The sequence below is a fragment of the Phascolarctos cinereus genome, unplaced genomic scaffold, assembly GCF_003287225.1.
Source record: "Phascolarctos cinereus isolate Bilbo 61053 unplaced genomic scaffold, phaCin_HiC Scaffold_726;HRSCAF=1367, whole genome shotgun sequence".
NCBI lineage: Eukaryota > Metazoa > Chordata > Mammalia > Diprotodontia > Phascolarctidae > Phascolarctos > Phascolarctos cinereus.
This window is the reverse complement of record NW_027556098.1, coordinates 408628393-408652397: the sequence shown is the minus strand read 5'-3', so window position 1 is coordinate 408652397 and position 24005 is coordinate 408628393. Positions and strand designations below refer to the sequence as shown.

Below are 24005 nucleotides of genomic sequence, written 5' to 3'. Positions count from 1 at the left end.
GTTTGCAAACAGACTGTTTTCAAAGCCAGACTGCATGGACAGACTGAGTGAAGTTGGGATGGGGAAGAACCGAGCAGGGATTAATGATCTGCCTGCTGAGGGGTCACCATGTCGCTGGCCCAGGAAGGCCATGCAGGACACTGGATCTCTTTGGCTTGTAGGTCCTCTCTTGGACTTCTGATCTGGGTCCTGCCTGCCCAACCTGACGGTGGCCTAGCTCCTTTCTTTCCCTCTGTGAGTTAGCTGTCTGGGCCTTATGCAGGCCAGGGACCCTTCGGGCTCTGTGTCTCCCTGTCTCTGCCCCAGCCCTGTCCGGCTCTCACTGCTTCACTCAGTGTGATGTTACATATTAACCTCAGCCTCCTGCTTCAGAAGGAATCTCCCTCCTACTGAACACCTCTGGCAGCTGGAGCCCAGAGTTAGCAGAAGCTCCACTTATTTCTCCTTCCCTCATTCCCAGCCTGCCACATAGGCTTTTTAGGCGGAAGGGGCCTCAGCCCACCTGCTTCTGCTTGATGTCTACTCGGGAGCTGACCCCAGCGTCTTCTCCAGGCTGCTCCTTTCACTTTTGGATTGCTCTCAGTGGTTAGGAAATTCTTTCGGCCAGAAGCCTAACGTGGCCTGGTTTCAGCTGACCCTTCTTGCTCCTGGCTCGGCATTCACTTGTGCCCCTTCAGTTCCTGGCCGGTGATGCGGTCCCTGTTGGCATCTTGACTCCACACTTTTCTTCCTCTTTCCCCTCTCCCCTCCGCTCCTCGCTGTCCCTTGGCCTCTTCTTTGCCCTTCTGCTTGGGTCTCCGTCCCTTCTGGTGATTCCTTTGTTTTGGACCACAGCCACTGCTGGCTATCTCTCCCCTCCCTCTTTCTGCCTCCTGCCACAGATAGTGGCTTTTTATCTTTATCTGCAGTGAAGCCTGGCCAGACTTGGCTTCATCTAGAGGGCAGTCTGTTACCCAGGCTTGGTGGCCTTCCACCTGCTTGACTGGCTCAGTCATTGTCACAGAGCCCTTCCTCCAACCCCCTTTTTTTAGCAAGAGGCTTGGAGACAAGCTTCCCAGAGAAAGGACTTGTTCTGGGCCATGGAGCGAGTCATGGGCAGAGCCCAGCCAGGCATCCTGGGCACCCGGAGCAAGTCATGGGCTGAGCCCTAACCTGGCACCCTGGGCACCAGAGGAAACCACCTTTTTGGTGGGGTGTGCCCAAGAGGAAAGTGCCCTGGAGGACGTAGGCTCTTATTTTAGCCCTATGACCTTGGACCAAATTGTTTGGAGGACCTGCGTTCAAATCCTGGCTCTGTCACTGATTATGGGAGCGTAACTTAACATCCTCAGGCCTTACTTTCCTCATGTGTATGATAAGGGGTTGGCCTTAAGGGTTTTTAAGGCCTTCTTTTAACCTTGGGACCATCCCTTATCTTTTGAGGCCTGGTGTCCTCAGTGTGATTTGCATAGATCAGCAGGGATTTGTTAAAGGCCTGCTAGGTGCTGGGGGTACAAGAACCAAAGAATCCCCATCCTCAAGGAGCTGATGTTTGACTGGGGAGGGAGGGATGTGCCGGCCCTAGAAATAGTCTAATAGTAGTGAAGTTCACAGGAAAGGAGGGAGTGGGAGCAGCCGGAGGGAAGTGGGTTGGCTTCCAGGACAAGTTTGAAGCAGATGGTCCTGGAGGCTCTGTCTCGGCCTCAGATTCTGCAATTTGGCCTTTGTTGGGACTTCAGAGCGGCTTGGGGTTCTGTCCCTGGGAAGGACCCTAAATGGCCACTGCCTGTGCCAGAGAGGCCGGAGCGGGGGTGGGGTTGGCTGTGGCAGCCTCCTCCAGATGAAAGACCGGGGAGGAGGAGGCCCCAGTTGGGGGAAGCAGACCTGGGCACAGGCCGGGCCTTGGGGGAAGAGGAGGAAGGAGCATGCTGAGAATCGCCTCTCCCATCGTCCGCAGGGAGGACAGGGCAGGGCAGGCCCTCTGAGGCGGAGCACGAGCCTCGCTCCCTAGCGTGGCGAGGTAGACAAGAAGCAGCAGTCACTTAGAGAGGTCGCAGGCCGGCAGCAGGCTGCAGGTTTTTCCCCCTCCCCCTTTGCAAGGCCCTTGGACCATCTGCCCTTGAAAGCTCCCCGACTGATGGCATTTTGAGGGGAGGGGAGACATCCAGGGTGTTTATTTCCTGCCTTGTGCCTGTTACTTTGACTCGGTTCAGAAGCCGTCCCTCTGGAAGACCAAGCTCCCTGAGGCCTGGCTTTGTTTCTCTGCCTTTTGTCTTCCTTTCCCTTCCTGCTCCCTAGGGCCAGGTACACAGTAGGTGTGCTCACCCCCAAGCCGGGTGGGATTGGGGAGATTTGATTAGCCTGTGCAGCCTGGAGTGTGGGTGACCCTCTCCTGGAGGTGGGCATCTTGTGAGTGGCCCTTCTGCAGTCCTGGCATCCTCTTGCCCCATTTTCAAAAATGTCTCCAATGCATTATATTGGTGGGTTCTGTTTTCGGGGCCCTGTGCCCCAGCCTAAACCCATTCCACCCCATAACAAAGGACAGTTAAGCCAAGCCGAGGTGGATGAGCGGCCTGGGGTCCCCTGGGGCCCTCACCTGCACTCCCGCTGGCCACTCTCTGGGATCATTACTTCCTGCTGTCCACCTTTTCGTCTGTGTTGTTTCAGGGGCTGTCCACTCTGTATCACCTCACATACCTTCCCACATTCCTCTGGATTCCTCCAGTCTGTCATCTCTTCCTGTGCCTTCTGGTGTCACAGAGTGTCTAGCCATTCCCCAGTCGATGGGCACCCACTTTCTTTCAAGTTCTTTGCTAGGGATCCTTTGGTAAATCTGGAAACTTCAGTTTTGCCTTCGATCTCCTAGGAGTATATGCCCCAGACGCATTCATACTCCACGCCCCCAGGTCACAGCTCGAGTTCTCAGAGCTCTGGGCATTGAGCAGGAATATAGATGTGTGCCTGGGAGATACACAGGCTGGTTTTCTAGGTTGAAGGCCGGTATGGGATATGTCATTTGGGGCTTTCTTATTCTTGTAGAATTTGTCAGCATCTCTTGTCCCTTCCAAACCTGGCTCTGAACTAGGTCCCAGCAGCATCCTGGATGGCCCGGAGCCTGTTTCTGGTTTCCTGTAGGTTAACTGGCATCTCAGGCCCACCAATAGCTCCAGAGAGGCCACTCGTGGGGGGAAGCAGCCAGGTGGGGTACTGTTTGCTCAGCCCTCCAAGCTTTCCAGTGTCTCCTGCCTCTCCCACACCGTCATGGGCTTATCAGAGTACCTTCATGTGGTCTCCTCCAAGATTTGGCTTGCCTTAGGCAGGAGAGGGTTCATTCCTGTTTGCTCCTGGCCTGTCCCAAATCTGGGCTCCAGGCACCTGCGGCTCTGCAGAAGGGCCCTTCCTTAGGGCACCTTATTAATGATGGTCATGGCAGTAAGACCAGCTCGTGTTTATGGAGCCATCGGAAGGTGGCAAAGGCCCTGACATCTGTTAGCTCATTTGATGTGCTAGGCCCTGGGCTGATGCTTTTCATTGGCTCCTCGCAGCAACCCTGGAAGGGCTCAGTTAGGGGACGGTAAGCCCGGGCACGGCCCATGGTGGGATTTACAGCAAGGGCCTCTTTCCTAACTCCCAAGTCCAGCCCTCTGTGCCTGCTTCAGTGCTGCTGCCATCTCCCATCAGAGGCTCTTCCTGAGCATTTACTTAGCACCGCTTGTGGGGGTAAGAAGAAGGAGGCAGAGAGGAGCCAGCCCAGAGAATGGGCAGGGGTGTCACAGTTGAGCTTCTAGGAATCAGGGAGTTCACCAGCAAGCGTTAAGCACCCATAGTAAGTGGCAGGCACTAGGGCTGCAGATATAAGGGTGAGGCAGCTCGTGCCCTTCATAGACAGTGTGTCCGCATGGTATGCCAGATCTGTACACAGTGACCAGAGCACTAGGTTGAGAGAGGCACCAGCTACAGGGAGACCTGGGAAAGGCCCATGGAGGAGCCTCTAAAGGCAGCTGGCAGAGGGCGGGGGCCTCAGCCTGAGGAAAGACGTGGAAGCAGGAGGTAGAGAATTCTGTCTGGGAAGTGGCCTGGAGGCCAGATGTCTGCAGGGCCCAAGCTTAGTTTGCCAGTCCCGTTTTGAGTTCAGTTCAACAAGCTTCTTTAAGTGCCAGGTACTCTGCAAGGCGTTGGGAATACAAGGACAAGACTGAGAAGCCCTGCCTACCGGAAGAAGGGCAGATCATAGATTTCGATCTGGAATGGAGCTCAGAGGCCATTGTATACACACTAAGGCTGGCGTAGGCAGCGTGGTGGCTGCCAAGAGCCAGGAGACAGTCTCAAATGGCTAATAGCAAGAGAGGGAGAAGTAAGACATGTGTACAGGTAACAGTAACAAAGGGGAAGTTGGGATAGATACTTCAGGAGAGACAATGTATCTTTAGGCAATGTGCCTTCCTGGAAGGAGAGCTGGGTTCAAGTCCCATCTTTTTCAGCCATATGCCCATTGTTTCTCCCATTTGGGCACTCTGATCTAACCAGTTGGTTTTGTGCTGTTCTTCACCCACAACATTCCCATCTCCCATCACTGGACCTTTGTAATGGCTGTCCCTCTGCCTAGAGTGCTTTCCCTCCTGACAGTGACTTCTTCAAATTCCTCATTTCCTCCAAAGTACAGCTGAGATGCCACCTTTGACAGGCGTGGCTTTGCTGATTCTCCTCAGCAGCTAGTGTCTCCTGTCCTCAAACGGCTTTGTACCTCTTTTAGTCTTCTCACGAGTGCACATGTTGGCTCCCTAAAAAGTTCTTTGCGAGGAGGGATTGTTTCGTTCTTTGTCTTTGTATTCCCAGTGCCTAGCACGTAGTAGGTGCTTACAAAGTGCTTGTTGGTGATAGAGCCCCAGCATGTAACACACAGTGGGTGCTTGCTAAGCACTTGTTAGTGATAGGGCCCTATGGGGGAGTCCCTTCACTCCTTGGAACCTCAGGATATGTAAAATGGGCCTCTTGGTGTGGCTTGGGCGGCTGAGCCTGGGAGGCCTGGCGTCTGCTGTCACTGCTCTGGTTCTGTCCCCGCGGCTTCTTGGCACATAGCAGGCCTTTAAGTAAGAGATGCTTGTGGCTAGAGTGAGCCCGACCAGAGAGATCTTGGGGGCCTTCCAGGCCAGCCCCTTTTTTGGTAGGTGAAGCAGGTAGTGAGGGAAAGAAGTGGGATTGAAGCAGAGCCCTCTGCTCTGCCTGCTATACCAGGCCCCAGGGGGTGCTCAGATCTGGCTAGGTGGCAGTTGTGAGGAACTCTGCACGGAGCGGAAGAATGTGAGCAAAGGTGGAGAGGCGGGAAAGGTATCGAAAAGGGGACAGAGTCAGAACAGGGAAGCACCCCAGAAGCCCTCTGATTCAGCCCCTTTATCTCCTGGATGAAGAACCTGAGGGAAGTGACTTGGCCAGGGTGACATGTGTTGTCCGTGTCAAAGACAGGCTTCTAACGTCGGTCTGTGACTCCAGAGCCAGGCCCTTTCCACCATACCCTGCTGTCTCCGAAAACTCAGGATCTGCTTAAGGACACCGTATGTGGTTCAGCTGTACTGGATTAGTGGGAGAATGAGACTAGAAGAGGGGTACCTTGAGCCTAGGCTATGCAGGGCCATGATTTCTGGCTTAAGCAATTTAGCCACTTGGAGGCTTCTGAAGGATGTGAGGAGAGCCCTCTTTGAAAGAGAAGTCTGACATTGAGAGCCCCAGAGGTGGCAGGGGAGCACCTGGGAGCAGGGCGCCAGTCAGGAGGCAAGAGCAGTGGAAGGTGGCACTCGTACGTGGCTGAGGGCACCCCAAAGGAGGGGACGGGGCGCTGCTCTGATGGTGGGGAGGGAGAATCTCGTGTGTGCCCCTGGGGACCGCTCAATCCCTTTGCATCTGGGCCTTTGGGCTTTTTTTCATTGCCTGATTTGTTGGAGGTGAAGACGGAGGAGGGCCCTTTCCATGTACCGGGATGCTCCTCCAACCATAGCTGGGTTGAACAGATTCTCCTGCAGCTGGTAATGTCCAGTCACTGTCAGAAGCTGCCTTCTGGCTGGGAAGGGCTTTTTTTGAATAATCAGGCCTTGGGAGCCTCAGCATTGACAGGGAGAAGGGGTAGGATGGAGAGCTGGGGGAGGCGGTGCGAAGACTGCAGTGCCTTTTGGGGGGGTGGGGGAGGCTGGCTCTGAAAGGAGCAGCACTGGCTAGGCTTCATTTCCTCTCAGCCCCACTTTTCCTAACAACCATGCTTCTCCCTCCACTTGCCCTTCAGGTGTACCAGGAAGACAGTGTTCTCTTTGGCCCCCAGGAGGACCCCTGCCCCTAACTGTGGCCCCCCAAAGGCCAGGGACGCCATGGTCCTCATGGTGAAGCGACTGGGCTGATGGCAGGATGTGGTCAGCTCAGTAACTCCCAGCCCAGCTGTCAACAATCCGGTTTCTCACCTCCCCATGGAGGGAGCCTGCCTGCAGCAAGCTGGGGGAGCCAGGCTTGTTGGGGGGGGGGGGTCTGTCTGAGCTCCTCAGCAAGACTGTGCCAGCGTTCCTTTTGGCCCTAGCTGGACTGACAAGAGCAGACGCCCTCAGTTGGGGCTGATGAGCCAGCGCTTCCTTCATCCTTCAGGCTTTGGCCTGGCCCATACCCTGGGCACCAGTGCACCAGAGAGCGCATGGGGCCAGCTGGCGGGAATGGCCAACTTGTAATTGAGCTGCTGCTGCTGATGTTGGAGGCAGGGGCCACCAGGCAGTTCGGATCCCGGATCTCTGGGACCTTGGGCTTCAGGGCCTAGGGCTCAGTTTTTTTCATTGATAAAAGAAGAGGCCTTGATCAGACTTCAGCTCTAGACTGAAGGACCTCTGAACTTGTCAGGCTTGCTGGGAGAGGCGGGAGTGTGGAGGAAGAGTCAGGTAGGGCTTCAGGCTCCCACCCCTGCCTGGCTGACTGTCTGCATGACCTTGAACAGCTCATTTCCCCACTCAGTAAAAGGAGAGTGTGGGACTGCTGCCTTCTGAGGATCCCCTAGCTCTAAATCATATGATCCCAGTGTTTGCCTTGAAGTTCCTGTCAGTTTAGAGGAAGGACTTCATAAGACTCACACGCTCCTGTGAGCTCCCAGGGTTATAGATTGCTTTTCTTATGACCCTGGGAGGGAGCAAGCTCAATTGTTCTTCTCTTCTTTGTACAGCTGGGTAAACCAAGGCCCTGGGCACTTCAGTGATTTTGCCAGGGTATTTAAGCAGGTACTAAGGAGCAGCAGAGCTAAGATCTGGACTCGGAGCCCAACAGCCTTCCTGCTCTACTGGCATGGCCCAAGTTACCGAACATTATTGATGTTTCCTGGAACCTAGAGCATTAACTTTGGCGTCGAAGGACCTGGACATGCCAGTTAAACGGACCCTCAGTTTTCTTGTCTATAAAATGGGAATCATAGTCCTTGCCCTCACATAACTGGACAGGGCTGATAGCTGGGAGCTGCAGTCCTTCCTCTAGCCACCCTCTCCCTCTGTAGTTAGAGGACTCCCACCGAACACCTCCTTGTGTGACTGAGGGCTCGCGTGTTTCAACCATTAAACGTTTATTAAGCACCTTTTCTGTGCCAGGCCCTGTGCTAAATGCTGGGGTTACAAAGGGAGGCCAAAGACAGTCCTGCCCTCAAGGAGCTTACAATCTAATCATTATTTGAAGCAAGCCTACAGATGACCAGCCCAGGTGAAACATTTAACCGGCCTTGGTTGGTGGGGAGCCTGGGGAGGATCGGGGAGGGCCTAGGGGGCCGAGCCTCTTCTGCAGTCTGCAGTCAGCTCAGTCCTTCTTTGCTAATGGCTTGGGGGGGGGGGTTAGTTTAAACCTTTCTTACCTCTCCACAAAAATATGGCGTTTATTGGGGTTTTTTTGACAACTTCATCTCAAACCCTGGCGTCTAGAAAGTCTCTTCATCTATAACACAAGTAAACACTCATTTTGGAACTCTGACTAAAGGATTGAACGCATCAAGCAGTGGGGGCTCTCGGGTATTAGGCCGCTGCTCCCTTTGTGGGCGGTTTGCTTTAACCCTGTCATTTCGTGTCCCCTCCCCTGTGCTTCTCAGGCCTGCCCACCTGCTGGCCTCCAGGCTCCCGTTGGCCTCCCAGCCTTCCCGATGGCCATGGCCAACGTTGGGAGCCCTGGTGGCTCTTAGGAGGAGCTGAGATACCGCTTGGCCCTTCTGTGCAGAGAAGGTGGCTCCAGGCGTTGGCCGCAGCTCAGGGCTTTCCTGGTTAGAGGGGGGCCTAAGGAGACCCTGTCCTGCCTTGTTGATCCCCAGGCCTGTCTTTAGGGAGATGGTGCGGAGAGGGAGGTCATGGGACTCTCCTCCTGTAGCTGCTGTTGGAGCTTCCCTAGAGAGCATGGCACTTTGAGGGTAGGGACTTTTTCCTTTTGTCTCTGTGTCCCTGGCACTTGAAACAGGGTCTGGCACATAGTAGGGGCTTAATAAATGCTTAGAGCAGCTAGATGGTGCCAGGCCTGAAGTCAGGAAGACTCATCTCCCTGAGTTCAAATTTGGCCTCAGACACTGACCAGCTGTGTGACCCTGGGCAAGTCACTCCACCTTTTTTGCTTCAGTTTCCTCATCTGTAAAATGAGCTGGAGAAGGAAATGGCAGATCACTCCAGTACCTTGGCCAGGAGAACCCCAAATGGGGTCACGGGGAGTCGGACACGACTCACCCACAATAAATGCTTGCTGAATTGTTTTGGATAGAAAAGACGAGGCCTGTTCATGCAGGGCACCTCTCATTGGGCCTGGAGAGGAAATATCTTCTGCTGTCCTTGTCTGAGAGAGGATCCTGGGCAGCAGGGACGCAGCTGTTGGCGAAGCACATAGTGGGCATTCAGAAAGCAGTACCCACCCTGTGAGATTGATGGGCGGGTGCCAAGGGCAGTCCTGTTGTCTTGAGGCCCTAGGTGGGCAGGCATTGGCACGCAGTCTCAGCCTTGCTCAGTGAAAGCTTTCCTGTGGCAGGGAGGAAAGCTCCCTGGGCTGCAGGAATCCAGTGGGTCTTTGGGGGGTGCCTTGTCCTCAGGGGGCCACAGCAGGGGCTTCCCAGGTCAGGCTGCTGAGGTAGTGTTCTCCTTGCAGTTGGAAGTAATAATGTCTTAAGTAACCATGTGTTATGAGGAGGCTTTCTTGGCCTGGTTCTGCTCCAGGTAGGCCTTCAGGAGCAGGGCCACTTTCCCCAGGGGTCATCCTCCATTCCCTTGCTCAGCTCATTTCTGTTTTAGGCTGAGAGCATGCATTTAAAAGAGGGATGACAGAGGTTAGGGCTAAGGCTGAGACTAGTATTCTTGAGCTGGACATAAGAGAAGCCTTTCAGAACTGTCCCACCATGAACTGTATTGCTTAGAGAGGTAGCGAGTTTCCCATCACTCGAGGACCCAGACAGAGACGGAATTGACCAAGCCCTGAGCATGGCAGCATGTTCGCCTGGAGGTCAGAGGCTGGTCTAGGTCATGGGGAAGGGCCTGGGGCCTAGAAAGGGACGTAATGGCATCACAGGGGTCATCAAGTCACAGCCTTTAATAAGTACCTACTCTGTGCCAGGCTCTGGAGACACAGTGGCAGGAAACTGAGGCCAGAGAGACGTGTCCTTCCCCAATCCCGTGGGCACATTCTCTCATTCCTTCTGTGGGTGCGGCACCTGAGGCCCAGACAGTTGAAGTGGTTGTCTAGCCTAAGGACACAGGCCGGTAACAAATTCAAATCCAGGTCCTACAGCTCCATGAGGCCAGGGATGCTTTGCGTTTTGTCTTCTGTTCCCCAGCACTGGGGAAGGGGCAGGGCCTCGCAGCATCTTTGCCTTCCCTCAGGAGGCTAGTACATGATTCTTCCGCTGTGGAAGGCCTCGCCAGCGTCTGCAGCAGATGAAGGCAGCTTACCTCTGGCAGAGCCTCTCAGCTTCATTTACTCTGGGTGTTGGGGCTTTTTTCCCTCTGGCCTTATTTATTTGCTTTTCCAGTAACTGCTCGACCCCAGACAAAAGACAAGAGCAGGCCTTTTCCAGGAAATTAGATCAACGTTCTCGGGTGGCCTATTTCACACTCAGCAGAAGCCTGGCTGGCGCTTGACCTGGGTGGTGGGGCACAGGTGGGCCTCAGAAGTGCCATGTGCTTGGGTGGAGGGCCCGAGACGCCAGCAGTGCCTGCTTCTTCTCCCTCAATGGGTTCATTTCAGGTGGATGTTCTGAGTTGGGGCTAATCAGCATGCCATCTGTCCTATGCCACCTTCTTGCCTGGAGACTTTTTCTCCAACCCCGAGGCACCTCTGAGGGATGTGGAGGGGGGGAGAGAAGAGGAAAACAGAAGAGGCCTGGAGGGCAAAGCTCCAGCCAGGCTTGGTTGGTGGTGACTGCACCGCTGGTTGTCTGATTTGGGGAGCTTGGTGTAGCGGCATGAGCGATGGACAGAAAGGCAGGAGACTGGGCTTCCAGGCCCTGTTTTGGCCCTGACTGGCCACGGGACTTGGGACGGGGACTCTGTTCTTCATCAGTACGATGTGGAGACGCAGTCCGGTGTTCCCCTGCTTCCCAAGGGGCGATGGGGGATCAGAGAGGGCTCGTCGGTCAGTCGCTGCGTGTGGAGTCTTTGCAAGGTCAGAAGGTTCTATTCCACTGGGGGAGACGCGTGCATATGTGGGTGTATACGAGATAATCCCAACGTGGTGGGACCCGCGGGGCAGAGCGGCATCAAAGCTGACTGACTCCAGATGTCTTCTTGGCTGTGATAGTGAATCACAGGAGCCCCCTTTCCTTTACCAAATGCTTCAGCAGACATTCTAGTGTTGGCAGAATCTGAACCCAGGTCTTCCCAACCCCAAGCCCAGCACTCTGCCCAGCAGCACACTCCCAAAGGAGCTAATGCCTTGGCAACGTGCCGTGTTTGTAAAGTACTCTGTGAATCTGAAGGGTGAGAGTGCAGTGTTAAAATGTCAGGGCTTAAGTTGGCTGGCATGGAACTAGGGAGCCTCACCCTGCCCCACGGGCACAGACTACACCAGCCATTTCACCGGGCCCTCCGCTGTGGGGGGAGTCAGCCCCCACTGACTTGTGGGTAACGAGAGTGCTGTGGCTCTCAGACTCCCCTGGGGTACCCTGCTCCTCCGGTACCACCCTGGAGAGAGAAGAGAGCTTTCCAGCCGGAAGCCTCTGGCCCTGGCTCCAGCTCTGGCCTCCTCACCTCCAGCAGAGGCCATGCTGCTCTGGCTCAGGCACTGCCCCGCCTGCCCTCTGGAGCCTCTGCGGCCCGCTCCCCACTCCTTAGCATTTCACCTTTGTTCCCAGAAATGGCTTTTCTGCTTCCCACCAGCTGTCACCTCCTTTGCTGAGAGCCACAGCCTGCTGGAAAGCAGCCAGAGCCCTTGTAGGGGGAGGACACCCCACCACCTGCCGCCAAGCAGAGGCCCTGTGTTAGGTCTTGCGGGGTGGGTCAGAGCGCTTGTGATTTTGCTGTGTTTTGTGTCTTACTATCTCTCTTGTGCATCACAGAATGTCAGACACGAGAAGTCCTCCAGGCCGGCCCCTTTATTTGCTTGGGAAGGAAACTGAGGCCCAGAGAGGGGAAATGTTCTTTCCAACACGCCCCAGGGCCCTCTGTGTAGGATGCCAGGCAGATCCTTCCAAAGGCCAGGCCTGTTGGAGTTTGGGGAATGGCTGCCAGGCAGGAGAGCTCAGGTTTCAGAATTTCTCAACTGGGCTGGTGTCCAGGAAGAGTGTGTGTGTTTCGTTTCTGAACTGGGAAGACCAGATCCACCTACCCAGAGTGCATCACCAGGCTAGAGTGGCAGAACCTCTCTGGGGTCTGGGGAACAAACAAGCTTAGGAGTTTCTCTTAGTGTCATAGGGAGACAGAGCTGCCCGAACCATCCTGGGGGAGGAAACCTGCCAATCAGGGGGAGCCAAGCCATTTCTCAGAGGGTGCATGGGTCTCTCAGGGCGGGAAGAGGTCTTGAGGTCTGGGGGAACCCCAAATGTGAATGGAATAAGGACGTTCCCTGCTGCTCCCAACCCCAACCCTGACAGGTCCCTGGCAAAGGCAGAATCCTATTCTCATCTGGGGGGGGCCATGGGGCAGCATGCCACTGTGGGGCTCCTGCCACCTCTGAAAGTCCTCAGGGCAGGAGAATGGGGGTGTCTGGCCCTGACGGAGGTCTCCCTAATGCCCTCACCCCAGAGTCCCTGAGCGAATGGAAGAAACATGATGCCCAGAATGTTTCCAGCCTCTGGGGCTAATCACTGCCCCTCACGGGCCCTCCCTTGGCTCCTGGCTGGCGGGCGTGACAGGCTGTCCTCAGGCGAACTGGGAAAATGCCCTTTCCTTGGCCTGGATAATGTAACGGCTTGTGATAACTCCATCGCTTCCTGCTCCCTAAGCCCTGGAAGAGGGTGTGTGTGTGTGCATGCGTGTGTGCACCCGAGTGCACGTGTGTGTTTGGAGGTGATGGGGGGCCAGTTGAGGGCGGGGGAAGAGGTTGAGGTAAGGGGACAGTTGGGACAGCAGTTGCCCCAGCACTCTGGTGGACCCCACTCTGAGCTCATAGCCATAGGAGAGATAGAAGGTATTTCTCCCCAACTCTAGGACTTCGAGAAGAAGCTGTTGGCATCAGCAGGCCTGTGCGTTTGTCGGCTGCTGTTTGAAGCGGGGTACGAGTAGAAAGGGACCTTGGCTTCTAGCTTGAGCCCCTGGCATGGGTGCCCTTGTCCTGGCTTTCCAGGGGTCCAGAGTGCAGCCTCTCCCAGAACAGCTCTGGGCAGGTGTGGGGAAGGCAGCTGGCCCTGACTTGCTTTCTCCCTCCTGTCCCTGCAGCCCCTCCAGAGGTCTGCTAACTGCATACCCAGGAACTGCTGAAGGCCGGTCATTTGTGCAGTTGCCCTGGCATCTCCCAACGTGGTCGGGGGGGGCGTGCTTTTGGAGCCCTGGGTGCCCGTGAGCCCCTAGCCCAGGCTCAGGGCAGAGGGCAGGGAGGGTGTTGGGGACCACATGGCCAAAGCTTGTGTGCTCTAGGGGATGGATGAGGCCTTGGCGGGGGCAGCTGAGGGGGTCTCTCACACCAGCCTCTCAGAGGCCTTCTTCAGAGAGCTCTGCCTGTGTTGGGGCTGCCTCAGGCTGTCTGATTCACCCGCTTACCTCAGCCTGTTGGCATGTGAGTGACGTGGGAGTCTGAGCTCTGTTGGGGGCTGGCTACCTTGAGATCCTTCTTTTAGAGAAGCCAAGGGCTCCTTGTCAGACCAGGGATTCCCCCAGGGTGTGGGCTGTTAGTTGTCTTCTCGTTCAGGCTGATTTTGGCCCCCCTTATCTACCTGGGGTCTCCCCAGAGAGCCCCGTTTAGATTTGTTTTCATCCGTCCCACAGAGCGCTTCCTGGTGTTCCCCTCTTGGGGGCTTAGCTGGGTGGGTCTGGGTCACCTACATTTGCTCCTTCACTCACTGTCAAGGGGTCGGCCTCCTGGGGAAGTGACTTAGCTCGGCTTTGGGGATGAGAGCTGGCCATCACTGGCACTGCATTACCGGGAGGGGGGGATTGCCTAAATTTTATTCCAGGAACTTTCAGGCAGCTCCGACTTCCCTCTATCCCAGGGCGTGGGGGAATTAATCCAGATTAGCTTTGTGTCGTGGGGGCATGGGGAAAGGGTATATGTATGTGTGTTTGTAGTATGGTGTGTTATAGTGTATGTGGGGTGTGGGTGTGGTATGGGTGTGTGTATGGTGTGTGGGTGTGTGGTGGGGTATGTGTGGCACGGGTGTGTATGTGATGTGTGTGTGTGTGTGTGTGTGTGTGTGAAAAATGAGAGTGCAACCTGGGTGGGCAGAGGGAGGCTTCCATGGGAACAGCAGGGCATCAGGTGGAAACGTACCCCTCTCTCCACAGCAGACTGCGCTCCTTCTGCGGCTTCCAAGGCGCACTCTCCCCTGACCCATCCCTGGCAAGGCGGTGGCAAGGCCGGGCGCCACCATGAACGAGGTGTCCGTCGTCAAAGAAGGCTGGCTCCACAAGAGAGGTGAGGAGGGGCTGTGGGGGAACACAGGGCCCACGGGCCTAGATGGGATCTCCCCCAAGACACAAGAGCCATTCTGAGCTCTAGACCCAGAGTCAGGCCTGGCTTCAGTCCCAGCTGTGTGACCCTGAACAGGTCTCTTAATCTTCTCTGGAGAATGAGCTGTTGGAGTCAGTGATCTTTGAGGGGTCCCCTCTGCTCTAGCAGTGATTGCCGGATCCCTCCATGTGGTACCACAGTCAGAGTTGACAGCTGGAGAGTGTTGGAAGGCGGGCGTGGTGGCTGCCATCTCCCAGCACCCCAGAGGACTTGACAGGGCTAGTCACCTTTCTGGACCCCAGTTTCCTTATCTGCAAAATGGAGATGCTATGCGTCCCAGCTCCTTCCCAAGACCGTTGTGGAGAAAGGCCTATGCAAACGTTAGGGCACCAGAGAAATGTTGGGAGGCAGTGCTGTTAGCCCGCTCGCACTGGATGGACACAGCTGGCATTGGCTTCCTTGTGCCCCATGCAGAGCCCTGCTGCTGGTCTGGGAGCTGCCCTCGGCAGGGAGGAGGAGGGCAGCAGCAGCAGCCATTGGGAGGGAGCCACTGGGGAATGAGCTGGCCTGCTGGGCCCCGGGGCACACGGGGAGGCTGTACCAGTGGCATTGGGGGGCCAGGGCCTGGCAAGGCTCTTCATTCACTCAGTGGCATTCCCTGAGTAGTTGCTGCTTTTGTGTTTCATCCTGAGTCCTTGGTGCGAGCCAGAGCTGGTGGGCCTGTCTCTCTTGGGCGCTGAGGGGGCCAGTGAGATCCCCAGGCTGATGCAGGGTGGAAATAAGGGCTGTCCTTAGAGCAGCCAAAAGGACCCCAGTCCTCAGGAGTCACCTCCAGGGCATCTGTCTTCACCTCGTACCTGGAGCCTCCCATGCCTGCTTCCTTGGCCCTCTCCTTGGCTTTCCCTCTCCCCAGAGGCCAGGCTTCTCACAGTGCCACCTTCTGCAGGCACCAGGAGAGCAGTAGCTGCCATGGGGGGAGCCACTGATTGAGTGCCATTTGGGCAGAACTTCTGGGGCCTGGGCCAGCTTCTCTCCCACCTTCCTGACAGGGACCTCCAGGTCCCTCTAGCATTTCAGCTCCCATTGAACCTCCTGGTTTTTCACCAGGAAAAAGCCTGTCCCCCCCGAGGCCAGGCTGGCATCATTGCTTCACAGCAGATTTCTTTGGGGTAAAAGGGACTCTGCCCAGGCCCACAACATAGCTCCAGCCTATCCCCATGAGAGCAATGGCCATGGACCAGGAACAATTTCTCTCCGAGTTGCTAGAGATGGGGTGGGGGGAAGGAGAGCCCCCAGTCGGGGCCGGAGGCCATGAAGCAGCCCGGCTCATTCCTGGGGTTGCTGCCTCGGGGGTATTGCAGCTAGGGAGCAGCACGTCACATGGTGACCTCTGCCACACTTGGGTCTTGCCCAGTGCCTGGCCCTGTGTCAGCCAGAGGCCCCTTCCCTCCCTCTCCTCCCAGACCTGATGCCGCCATAGGGTTTCTCTCCGAGAACAGGCGTGTTCTCTTGCCCTCTCTCCTCCTCCCTTTGCTCGATTCTCCCTCTCCCCCTTCCCATCTCCTCTTCTTTCTTTGCCGCCCCTTCCCCCAGTCTCCCTCCCAGTCTCTGTTGTTGCTGGCTCTCTGATGAGTCACTCCCCAAGCATCTGCAGCCTGGAATGTAACTGAGCTCCAAAGGGAGCCAGGATCTGCCTGTGTCTCCATCGCCCATCTCCAATAGGCCCACCCCCTGGGCCCTAGGTCAGCTGTGCTTCAGTGGACCCCAAGTCAGCCCCAAGGCCCTCTCTTGGGATTAGCCTAGGGCCGTAGGAGCCTGCTTTGCTCAGACCTCTCTTCTCTTTTCAGGTGAATACATCAAGACCTGGAGACCTCGTTACTTCCTGTTAAAAAGCGATGGTTCATTCATCGGCTACAAAGAGAGGCCAGAGGTCCCTGACCAGAGTTTGCCCCCTTTAAATAACTTTTCTGTAGCAGGTTTGTTGAATGAAGTTTTGAGGGGAGTTGGATTAAAATACCCCCTACCTTGAGCATTTGGCCTCCTGAGAGCATAGGCCCCTCTTTCCAGGCCCCGGGGCCAGGGGCCCATCTGCCCTTCAGTCAGGGGGTGTCAAGAGTTCAGGTTTATTTCACTCTTTACCATATGCTATCCCCACAGTGACACTGAAGGGTGGGCAGTGGGGAGATAGAGGCCCACAGAAAGGTGGCAACTTGCCCCCAGCCACACCATCCCTCAGTGGCGGGGCTGTGGCACCCAGGCCAGGGCTGCGCCTGTGTGACAGAGTCATCCGTGGCCACAAGGACCGACCAGGTGCAGCACGGGGCTAGCCCAAGGCCAGTGGGTTCTTTGTGAGGTAGTGGGAGGCATGGGGCCTGACTCGATTACAGAGGATGATGTTGGGTAATTCCCTTAACCTCACTGGTCCTCAGTTTCTTCATCTGTAAAATGAAACTCTCTAAGGCCCCTTCCAGCGCTAAGTCCAGTTTGGCTGTGAGAAGAGCAGCTAAGACCATAAGAATTTTACTGCTCAGTTCATCCCAAGTCCCCCCTTGTGCAAAGAGTGAAATCCAGGCCTCCGCAGGGTCATCCAGGACGTTCATGGCAGATCCGGGCTTTGAGCTCAGGATTCCTGCCGCCCTCCACTGCCTCTCCTCTGGGGCTCCCTTTGTCCCTGCTTTCTGCTGGTCCTGGGTTCCAAAGGCAAGAGGTGAGCCAGGTGGTCCTCAGGGCACTTCCATTCTCCTAAGCATGTCAGCCAGCTCTGAGCTGCATGCCCTTTTACCCAGCGTGGACGCTGAGCCTCAGGAGAAGGGAAATGGCTCGTCCAGGGTCACACAGCCAGATCTTCCCGACTCCACTTCTGGTGTTCCTCTCCTGGGGCTACACTGCCCCTCGAGATGGGGGTTTTCCTGATGCCCCCTTCCCTCCAGGCGGGGCTCTTGACTGGCTGCTGCTGGAGCCTGTGGGAGGGTTTGGCTCCCTGTCTCAGAGGGCCAGGATTCGAGGTGGGGGCAGACGGAGGGAGTCAGAGCACCTGGCTTCCCGTATTCTTTGGGCCAAAGCCGAGCTAAGAGAAAGTCCTGCAGAGGCTGTCTGGCCATCTCAGCAGGGACCAACTGTCTCCCTTTGGGAACAGAGCCTTGTCCAAGCGTGTGTGCCCAACAGCAGTGAGATGGGACCCATGAGTGGCCACCATGCTTCCAGCCTGGGGGAAATGGGGAGATCTACTGTCAAAAAACAAAATGCAGAAAGTCATTATGCAGTCATTTCAAGAGAGAGGGCCTGGCGAGGGGGCGGATTGGGAAGAGCCACATGGAGAAGGTGGCATCCGAGCTTGGAAGGAAGCCGGCCCTTGGGGGAAAGGGCTGCCCTGGCCTGTGCTCTGATTGCCTCTCCCTCCCTCTCCCTTTCCCTCTAGAATGCCAGCTAATGAAAACAGAGCGACCTCGGCCCAACACCTTTGTCATCCGATGCTTGCAATGGACAACGGTTATCGAAAGGACCTTTCACGTGGATTCTCCAGATGAGAGGTGGGTCTTCTGCCCCTGGGAGGGGGAGCCCCAGGCTCCTGTGGGAGCAGCCAGCCCCTCGTCCTGGCTGTTTCTCACTTACTTGGCCCCCTTATAATTTTTCCTGGCACCACCACTGTCTCTGTTGATTCCTTGTGATGTGACAGTGGCTTGAAGATAAGGCCTTTTATACTGGAAACATTTAACTGTTACCCCCCTTAGTCCACTTGGAGCCACTCGAGCCAGAGAGATGTTGGAGTGGGTGGGCCGGCTCCAGGAGGTCATCTCCAGCAGCACCAGGGTGGGCTCGGGGCCTGGGAGCACAGGGGAGGCTCCGAGCCACACCCATGAGAGCTTCCCTTTCTCCGAAGCACTTTAGAGCGCACAGAGCCCTTTTACCCAACCTGGACACTGAGCCTCAGGGGAAGGGAAATGGCTCGTCCAGGGTCACACAGCCAGATCTTCCCGACTCCACTTCTGGTGTTCCTTTCCTGGGGCCACACTGCCCCTTGAGGTGGGGGTTTTCCTGATGCCCCCTTCCCTCCAGGGGGGCTCTTGACTAGCTGCTGCTGGAGCCTGTGGGAGGGTTTGGCTCCCTGTTTCAGAGGGCCAGGATTCCAGGTGGGGGCAGATGGAGGGAGTCAGGGTACCTGGCTTCCTGTCCTAGCCCCTCCGCTCCTTACCTTCACCTCCCAGGCCCCCGTGTCCTTTGCCAGAAAAAGAAGGGCTGGAGAGAACCTCAGGCCTCCCAGCTCTGATCTCTTGCTTCTCTTTTCCTGTGTCTGGTAACTGATGGAGGTAGAGCATCGTGAAGGGAATGTGGTGGACTCGGTTGTGACATTTGAGTGTGGTCTGTGGCAGGATCCCAGGTCTCCTCCTCTTTAGGAAGTAGCTTTGTGACCCTGGGCAAGTGACTTTAGCTCTCTGGGCCTCAGCTTCCTCATCTGTAAAGTTGAGAGGCGGAGGGGCAGACCAAATGATCCCTCAGGGCCTTTCCAAGCTCCTTTCCATCCTCTCAAAGCTTGAAGGAGGTATTTTAGGATGCATAAGAGTCAGACAGGGGTTGGGTTGGAAATGGAGACTCAAGTAAGGTGTCAGGGTGTCTCTGGCTTGGTCTCACCATTATGTGAGGGAAGTTTGCAGTGTTTGAAGCCCACCAATGGCCTTGTGATGTTCTGAAGAGTGACCATGCCCCGGAGCCCCTTTCAGGTGGATCCTGCCTGCCCCGGGTCCCCTTCCTTGGTGGCCCCATCAGCATCTCCTTGTGTCCCCGCCTCTTATCTCTCTCCTGTCCTAGCCATTCTCCACCCACTTGCTCAATCAGTATTCCTATGGCACAAGCCTGACCAGGTCACTCCTCAAGAACCTTCTTCTGAGATCAAATGCAAGCTCCTCTTTTTGTCATTTAAAGCCCTTCATAGTGTGGCTGCAGTCTGTCTAGACTTCCCTCATGCCTCTCCTCACACGGTTCTTGTCTTGTCCTGTCTTGTCTTTTTTTGGTGAGGCAATTGGGGTTGAGTGACTTGCCCAGGGTCACACAGCTAGTGAGTGTTATGTGTCTGAGGCTGGATTTGAACTCAGGTCCTCCTGACCTCAGGGCCGGTGCTCTATCCACTGCACCACCTCGCTGCCCCTCACACGTACCTTTTCTGACTCAACTGACTGCTTTGCTTTTTCCCATACCTGACGTTCAGTCTCCACGGAAATTGTCTAGGTAAAGTCCTAGGGAAACGTTTGATGTTGTTGTCCCTGTTGTCATTGCCATCTCCTCCCTCCACGCCTTTGTCCAGGCTGACAGGCCTCGCTGCCTGCATAGTTCTCCTCCCGGTCTTGGTCGCTCAGAATTCCGAGCACCTCCTTTGAGATGAGAGCCAGGCCTGCCCCCAGCCTTCACGTGGGCTTTTCTCCTCGGGGTACACGTTGATTTCCCGAGCCCCCCAGAGCGTCAGCTCCTTGAGGGCAGGGGCCGCTTCCTTTCTGGCTTTGTATTGCCGGTACCTGCTGTAGCGCCTGGTGCTTGGTGAGCTGAATTCCAAAGCTAGGACCTTGGACTTGGAGGCTGGGTCGTGGGGTCCCAGATTTCAAGCCAGGAGGAAGCTTAGAGGCCATTGAGTGAAACCCCTTCATCTTACAGAGGAGCGCAGTGAGGCCCGCTCCCTGAGGCTGAGTGAGTTAGGGTTGGTCGGAGCAGGATTTAAACCCAGATCTTCCTGCCACCGAGGCTGCTGCTTGTTCAGCGGTGTTGTGTTCAGGCTGCACCCAAACGCTGGACTCCTCTTGGGCCCACGCAGGATGGCGACCGGTTGGCCGTCTTTCTCTGCCCTGTTCTCTTGGTCCTGCCAAGGAGGGCTTTGGAGAAAGCCACAGAACTTTTCCTGGGGGATTCTGAACCCTGCGAGCTCCTGCCCCGATCCAGTTGGAACTGGGCCTCCAGTGCAGTGCTTTTGACCTGTACTCTCCCCTTCCTGGGACACATATCCCTCTACAGAGCCTTTTGTGGTTGGGGGAAATGCTCTTCTGCCACTATTTAAAGGCCTGATGGCCAGGCCTGGCCTCCCGGCAGACTGGTAGTGAGCTCCCTCAAGAGGCCCGGTACATGTGCTTCCTCTGGTCCAGGCTTTAGTGTAGAAAGGAATGAAAGACGTCATTGTCCGTGTCCCTGGTTCAGGACAGGACCACACTTATGTCCCTGACTCCAGGAACCGCTGGCCCTCCCCCAAGGTAGGGAGGTCTCCCCCAATGTCAGCTTTCTCGTTTGAAGCCAGAACCCACCCCACCCCCCGCCCAAGGCCAGGAATGGTGTTCTCCTACATAGGGGATGCCCAAACTTCCTTTTCCTTCTTGAGAATGTCTGCATTTGCTATCGCCCCAAGTGGAGCAGAGTGGCAGCATCTCCTTTATCCAGAATGTACGTGGCTAGTTGGGATAAAGAGAGACCGTGGGATGAGAAGTCAGCAGAACCAGGTGTCATCGGAGGCTTCTCCATGCACGAGCTGTCGTGGACCTGGAATGGGCCTCTTCCCTTCTCTGTGGGCCGGGCAGAGACCAAAGAAAATGGGCCTGTGAGCCTGGAGAAGGGTCTGGAATTATGGGCCCCGAAGGGCTCCTCTGGTGCTCTTCTTGACCCTGGAGCAAAGGGAGATTGGGATAGAAGCAGGAAGGAATGAGCCAACATACTGGCTGTGAGGATTGGGTAAGGGTGGTGAAAGGACTCGGAGAAAGCCTTTGACCTTGACCAGTGGAGTGGAGGGCAAAGGTGGGGGGAGGAGTGTGGGTGGGGAGAGAGTACCTCTCCCTCCACAACCCCCTCAAATTGCTGGGGAGTGCTGCCCCGGAGGGCAGAAGTCCCAGGATTGCTGTGACATCTGAGCTCTGTGTCACTGCCCTCAGAGTAGTTGCGAAATTCATTTGGCCCGCTGGTCAGCGTGCCAGCAATCTGCTCCTTGCCCCATTGTGGCCCGGGGCCCTCCTCAGGCCCAACCATGCCCATCGACTCAGTCCATTTTAATTCAGCAAGCATTTACAGGGGCTGCACTATTAGCCAGCCCCACGTGTCCTTTGTGCCCAGGTGTGACCAGAAAAAGCAGGATCCCCAAACCTGACAGCTCTTTACAGTGGGTGCTGTCCAGTACTGACTCTGCCTCCAGTGAAGGCAGATGAGAACACTCACTTTTGGAACATGGTAGCAAGGAGCCAGAGGCACGGAGAAGCGCGGAGGGCCTCCAGAAGGCCAGGCCCCAGTTACAGGACACTCGCATGCACTGGTCACCCAGCCCAGAAACACTTAAGGAAAGGGCCAGCCACCCTGCGGAGGTGCCCAGGAACAGAGGGCGTAAAGCCAATTCTAGCCTTAAAAGGGAGGTCTCTTTCAGCGGTTCTCTTGTCATGAGTAGGAGTACTTGAAAGGATCTGTGACCTCATTCGGGTGGGCCACAGCCCCACCGTGGCTCATAAGGGGGCCTGCATAATGTGTTGTGGTCCCCTTCATCGTCTCTGGGTGGTGAGGCAGGCTGGGCCTCGGATGATAAACCTTTGGCCCATGGCCAGGCCCTCTCAGTGTGCTGGGTGTTCTGAGAACGGGAACCACCTCTGCACTACCGTGAGTGTCAGGGAAGGGCAGCTGGGACAGAAATTTTAAGTTTCCAGGCACTCTGAGCCAAAAAGCCACACGTGGCGGATGAAATAAGGCCGTGGTCTGAAGGTTCATCACCTCTGGGGCCACTCTGGTAAGGCCACATGTAACATGAATCGACATAAAGGTCAGAGCGTTAGCTGGCAGAGGACAGGAAGGAGCCACATCTTGGAAATGGCCAGGGTGGAAGTTGTCAGCTCAGTCTGAATGAATCCTGTGACATGTCTGCCCCCCAGAGGGGCTGCCATCTTAGCGTCCTGGAGGTGGCTCAGACGAGAGAGGCAGCTGGCCCACCATTCTCTGCCAGTCAGAGCCTCTCCAGGGTGAGATCCACCTGAACATTGCTGACAAAGCGCCGCCTGTTTACAGGAGGGCACGTTACAAAGTGATTTCAGGAGGGAGGGACCTGAGAAAGCCCTCATGTTGGAGGTGAGGCAGAGAGCCTTGCAGGCATGGAGGACAGCCAGTGCAAAGGCTCGAAGGTTGGAGATGGGAGGATTGCATATGGTGGTCATCCAGCAGGCTGGTTTGACTAGAATGAAGGGGACGTAACACGGAGGCCGGAAGGGCCCACTCCAAGCCTGGGAGGCCCTCAGAGGCCCCTCTCTGGCAGCGCCTTCTGGGTCTTCTGGCTGGCTGACAGCCCTGCGGTGGCTTGTGTCTGTCACTTAGGGAGGAGTGGATGAGGGCCATCCAGATGGTGGCCAACAGCCTGAAGAATCAGGAGCCCGTGGAAGACGCGATGGACTACAAATGTGGCTCCCCCAGTGACTCCTCAGTGGCCGAGGAGATGGAAGTGGCTGTCAGCAAAACACGGACGAAGGCGGTGAGCCCTTGGGCTGGGGATGTATGGGGGATGGCGGCCCCTGGCCCGGCTGCAGGGTGCCCACACCTCTTGGGATTTTTTGAATGAAGCAGTTGACCGCTCCAGGGCAACGCTTCAGGGGATGAGACACTTGTAGAACAAGGGAAGGCCAAGATTAACCACCTGTGGGCCTCCTTGCACTGTGGGCCTGCCCACATCACCTCCGCCAGGATCCTGGCCAGGGGCCTGGGGGGAAGCTGGGGGCAGGAGCTGTGCTCTGCTGGCCAAAGGCCACTTCAGGGAAAACAGTTACCAATCTGAGCTCCTCTTGCCCCCGCACGAGCTTTTTGTAGCGGGATCCACTGATAAAACCCAAGCCCACCACACAAAGCCTGCTCTCTGTCCCCCACAGACCATGAATGACTTTGACTATCTCAAGCTTCTGGGCAAAGGCACCTTTGGCAAAGTCATCCTGGTGCGGGAGAAGGCCACAGGGCGCTACTACGCCATGAAGATCCTGAGGAAGGAGGTCATCATCGCCAAGGTGGGCCAGCACACTGCCCAGGACAGGGCGCCCCTCGTGTGCAGCTGCAGGCCAGCCTGGTTCTCGTTCAGCCATTTTTCAGTCATGTCTAGTCTCTGTGACCCCATTGGGGGTTTTCTTGGCAGAGACACTGGAGTGGTTGGCCATTTCCCTCTCCAGCTCATTTTACAGATGAGGAAACTGAGGCAAGCAGGGTGAGGTGACCTGCCCAGGGTCACACAGCTGGAAAGTGTCAGAGGCCAGAGGCCCAGCACTCTATCCACAGTGCCACCTGGCTGCCCACTGTAGATGCAGACATACTCCATGTAGGACAGGGTGCCGCCTTGTGGCTCAGGGTGGGCCAGTCTGGAAGTTGACTTGTACCACATGCTAAAGGAGAGAAAACTGAGTCCCCATGGACTTCAAGGACGGGGCATCCAGACAGATGCAGACAGACAGAAGGACGGGGTCCTCTTGTGGGTCAGAGGGCAGGGGCAGCTGGGCAGCTGTGTGCCCATAATGACACTTTAGATAAGACACAGGTGCCCCCTTGTGGCTCCGAGAGAAGGACAACCCAGCAAGTATGTTCACGTAGCGAGTTAGAAAGCGCACTCCAAGCAGGGGCCGTGGAGAAGGAGGCACCTTGTTGATCCAGAGAAAGACTGCTGTCCTCCCAGGGCGATCCCTGCTCCTAGGGAGGCCAAGGCCAGTGGGCATCTGCAGCTCTGGAGGCCTAAGTGTCAGGGGGCCTCTGGGCAGCCTCAGTGGGCTGGGCTGGGCCTGCTGGATGAAAGGAAGCAGACAGATGCTCCTGTGATGGTCTGGAGTGGGCTGAGGTTCCCATGGGACGCCACTGCCCCGCCACCCAAAACTCCCCCCACAGCCGTCCTGGGGGGCAAGGAGCCCAGGTAATGGTCCCCTTTGACAAACCGAGAGAGTGCCTCGCCAGCTCCTGGGGCCCCATCTAGTGTGTGTTGGCCTGAGGCTGGG

The 24005-nt window shown here is 56.2% G+C and overlaps 1 protein-coding gene across 3 annotated transcripts in view; it reads left to right on the top strand.

The window, feature by feature from the left end:
- AKT2 (AKT serine/threonine kinase 2) overlaps window positions 1–24005 on the top strand; it is a 41534-nt gene that overhangs the window by 3314 nt on the left and 14215 nt on the right. Inside the window, exons 1-6 of one of the 3 annotated variants that reach the window (XM_020979004.2) lie at window positions 13388–13402; window positions 13881–14010; window positions 15894–16022; window positions 17465–17576; window positions 22360–22513; window positions 22905–23036. In XM_020979004.2, coding sequence (XP_020834663.1) covers window positions 13965–14010; window positions 15894–16022; window positions 17465–17576; window positions 22360–22513; window positions 22905–23036 — 573 coding nt within the window. In that variant the 5' untranslated portion in view covers window positions 13388–13402; window positions 13881–13964. Of the gene's footprint in view, window positions 1–13387; window positions 13403–13880; window positions 14011–15893; window positions 16023–17464; window positions 17577–22359; window positions 22514–22904; window positions 23037–24005 lie in introns of those variants that run through there. The other 2 variants (XM_020978993.2, XM_020978984.2) reach the window with 2 other exon arrangements.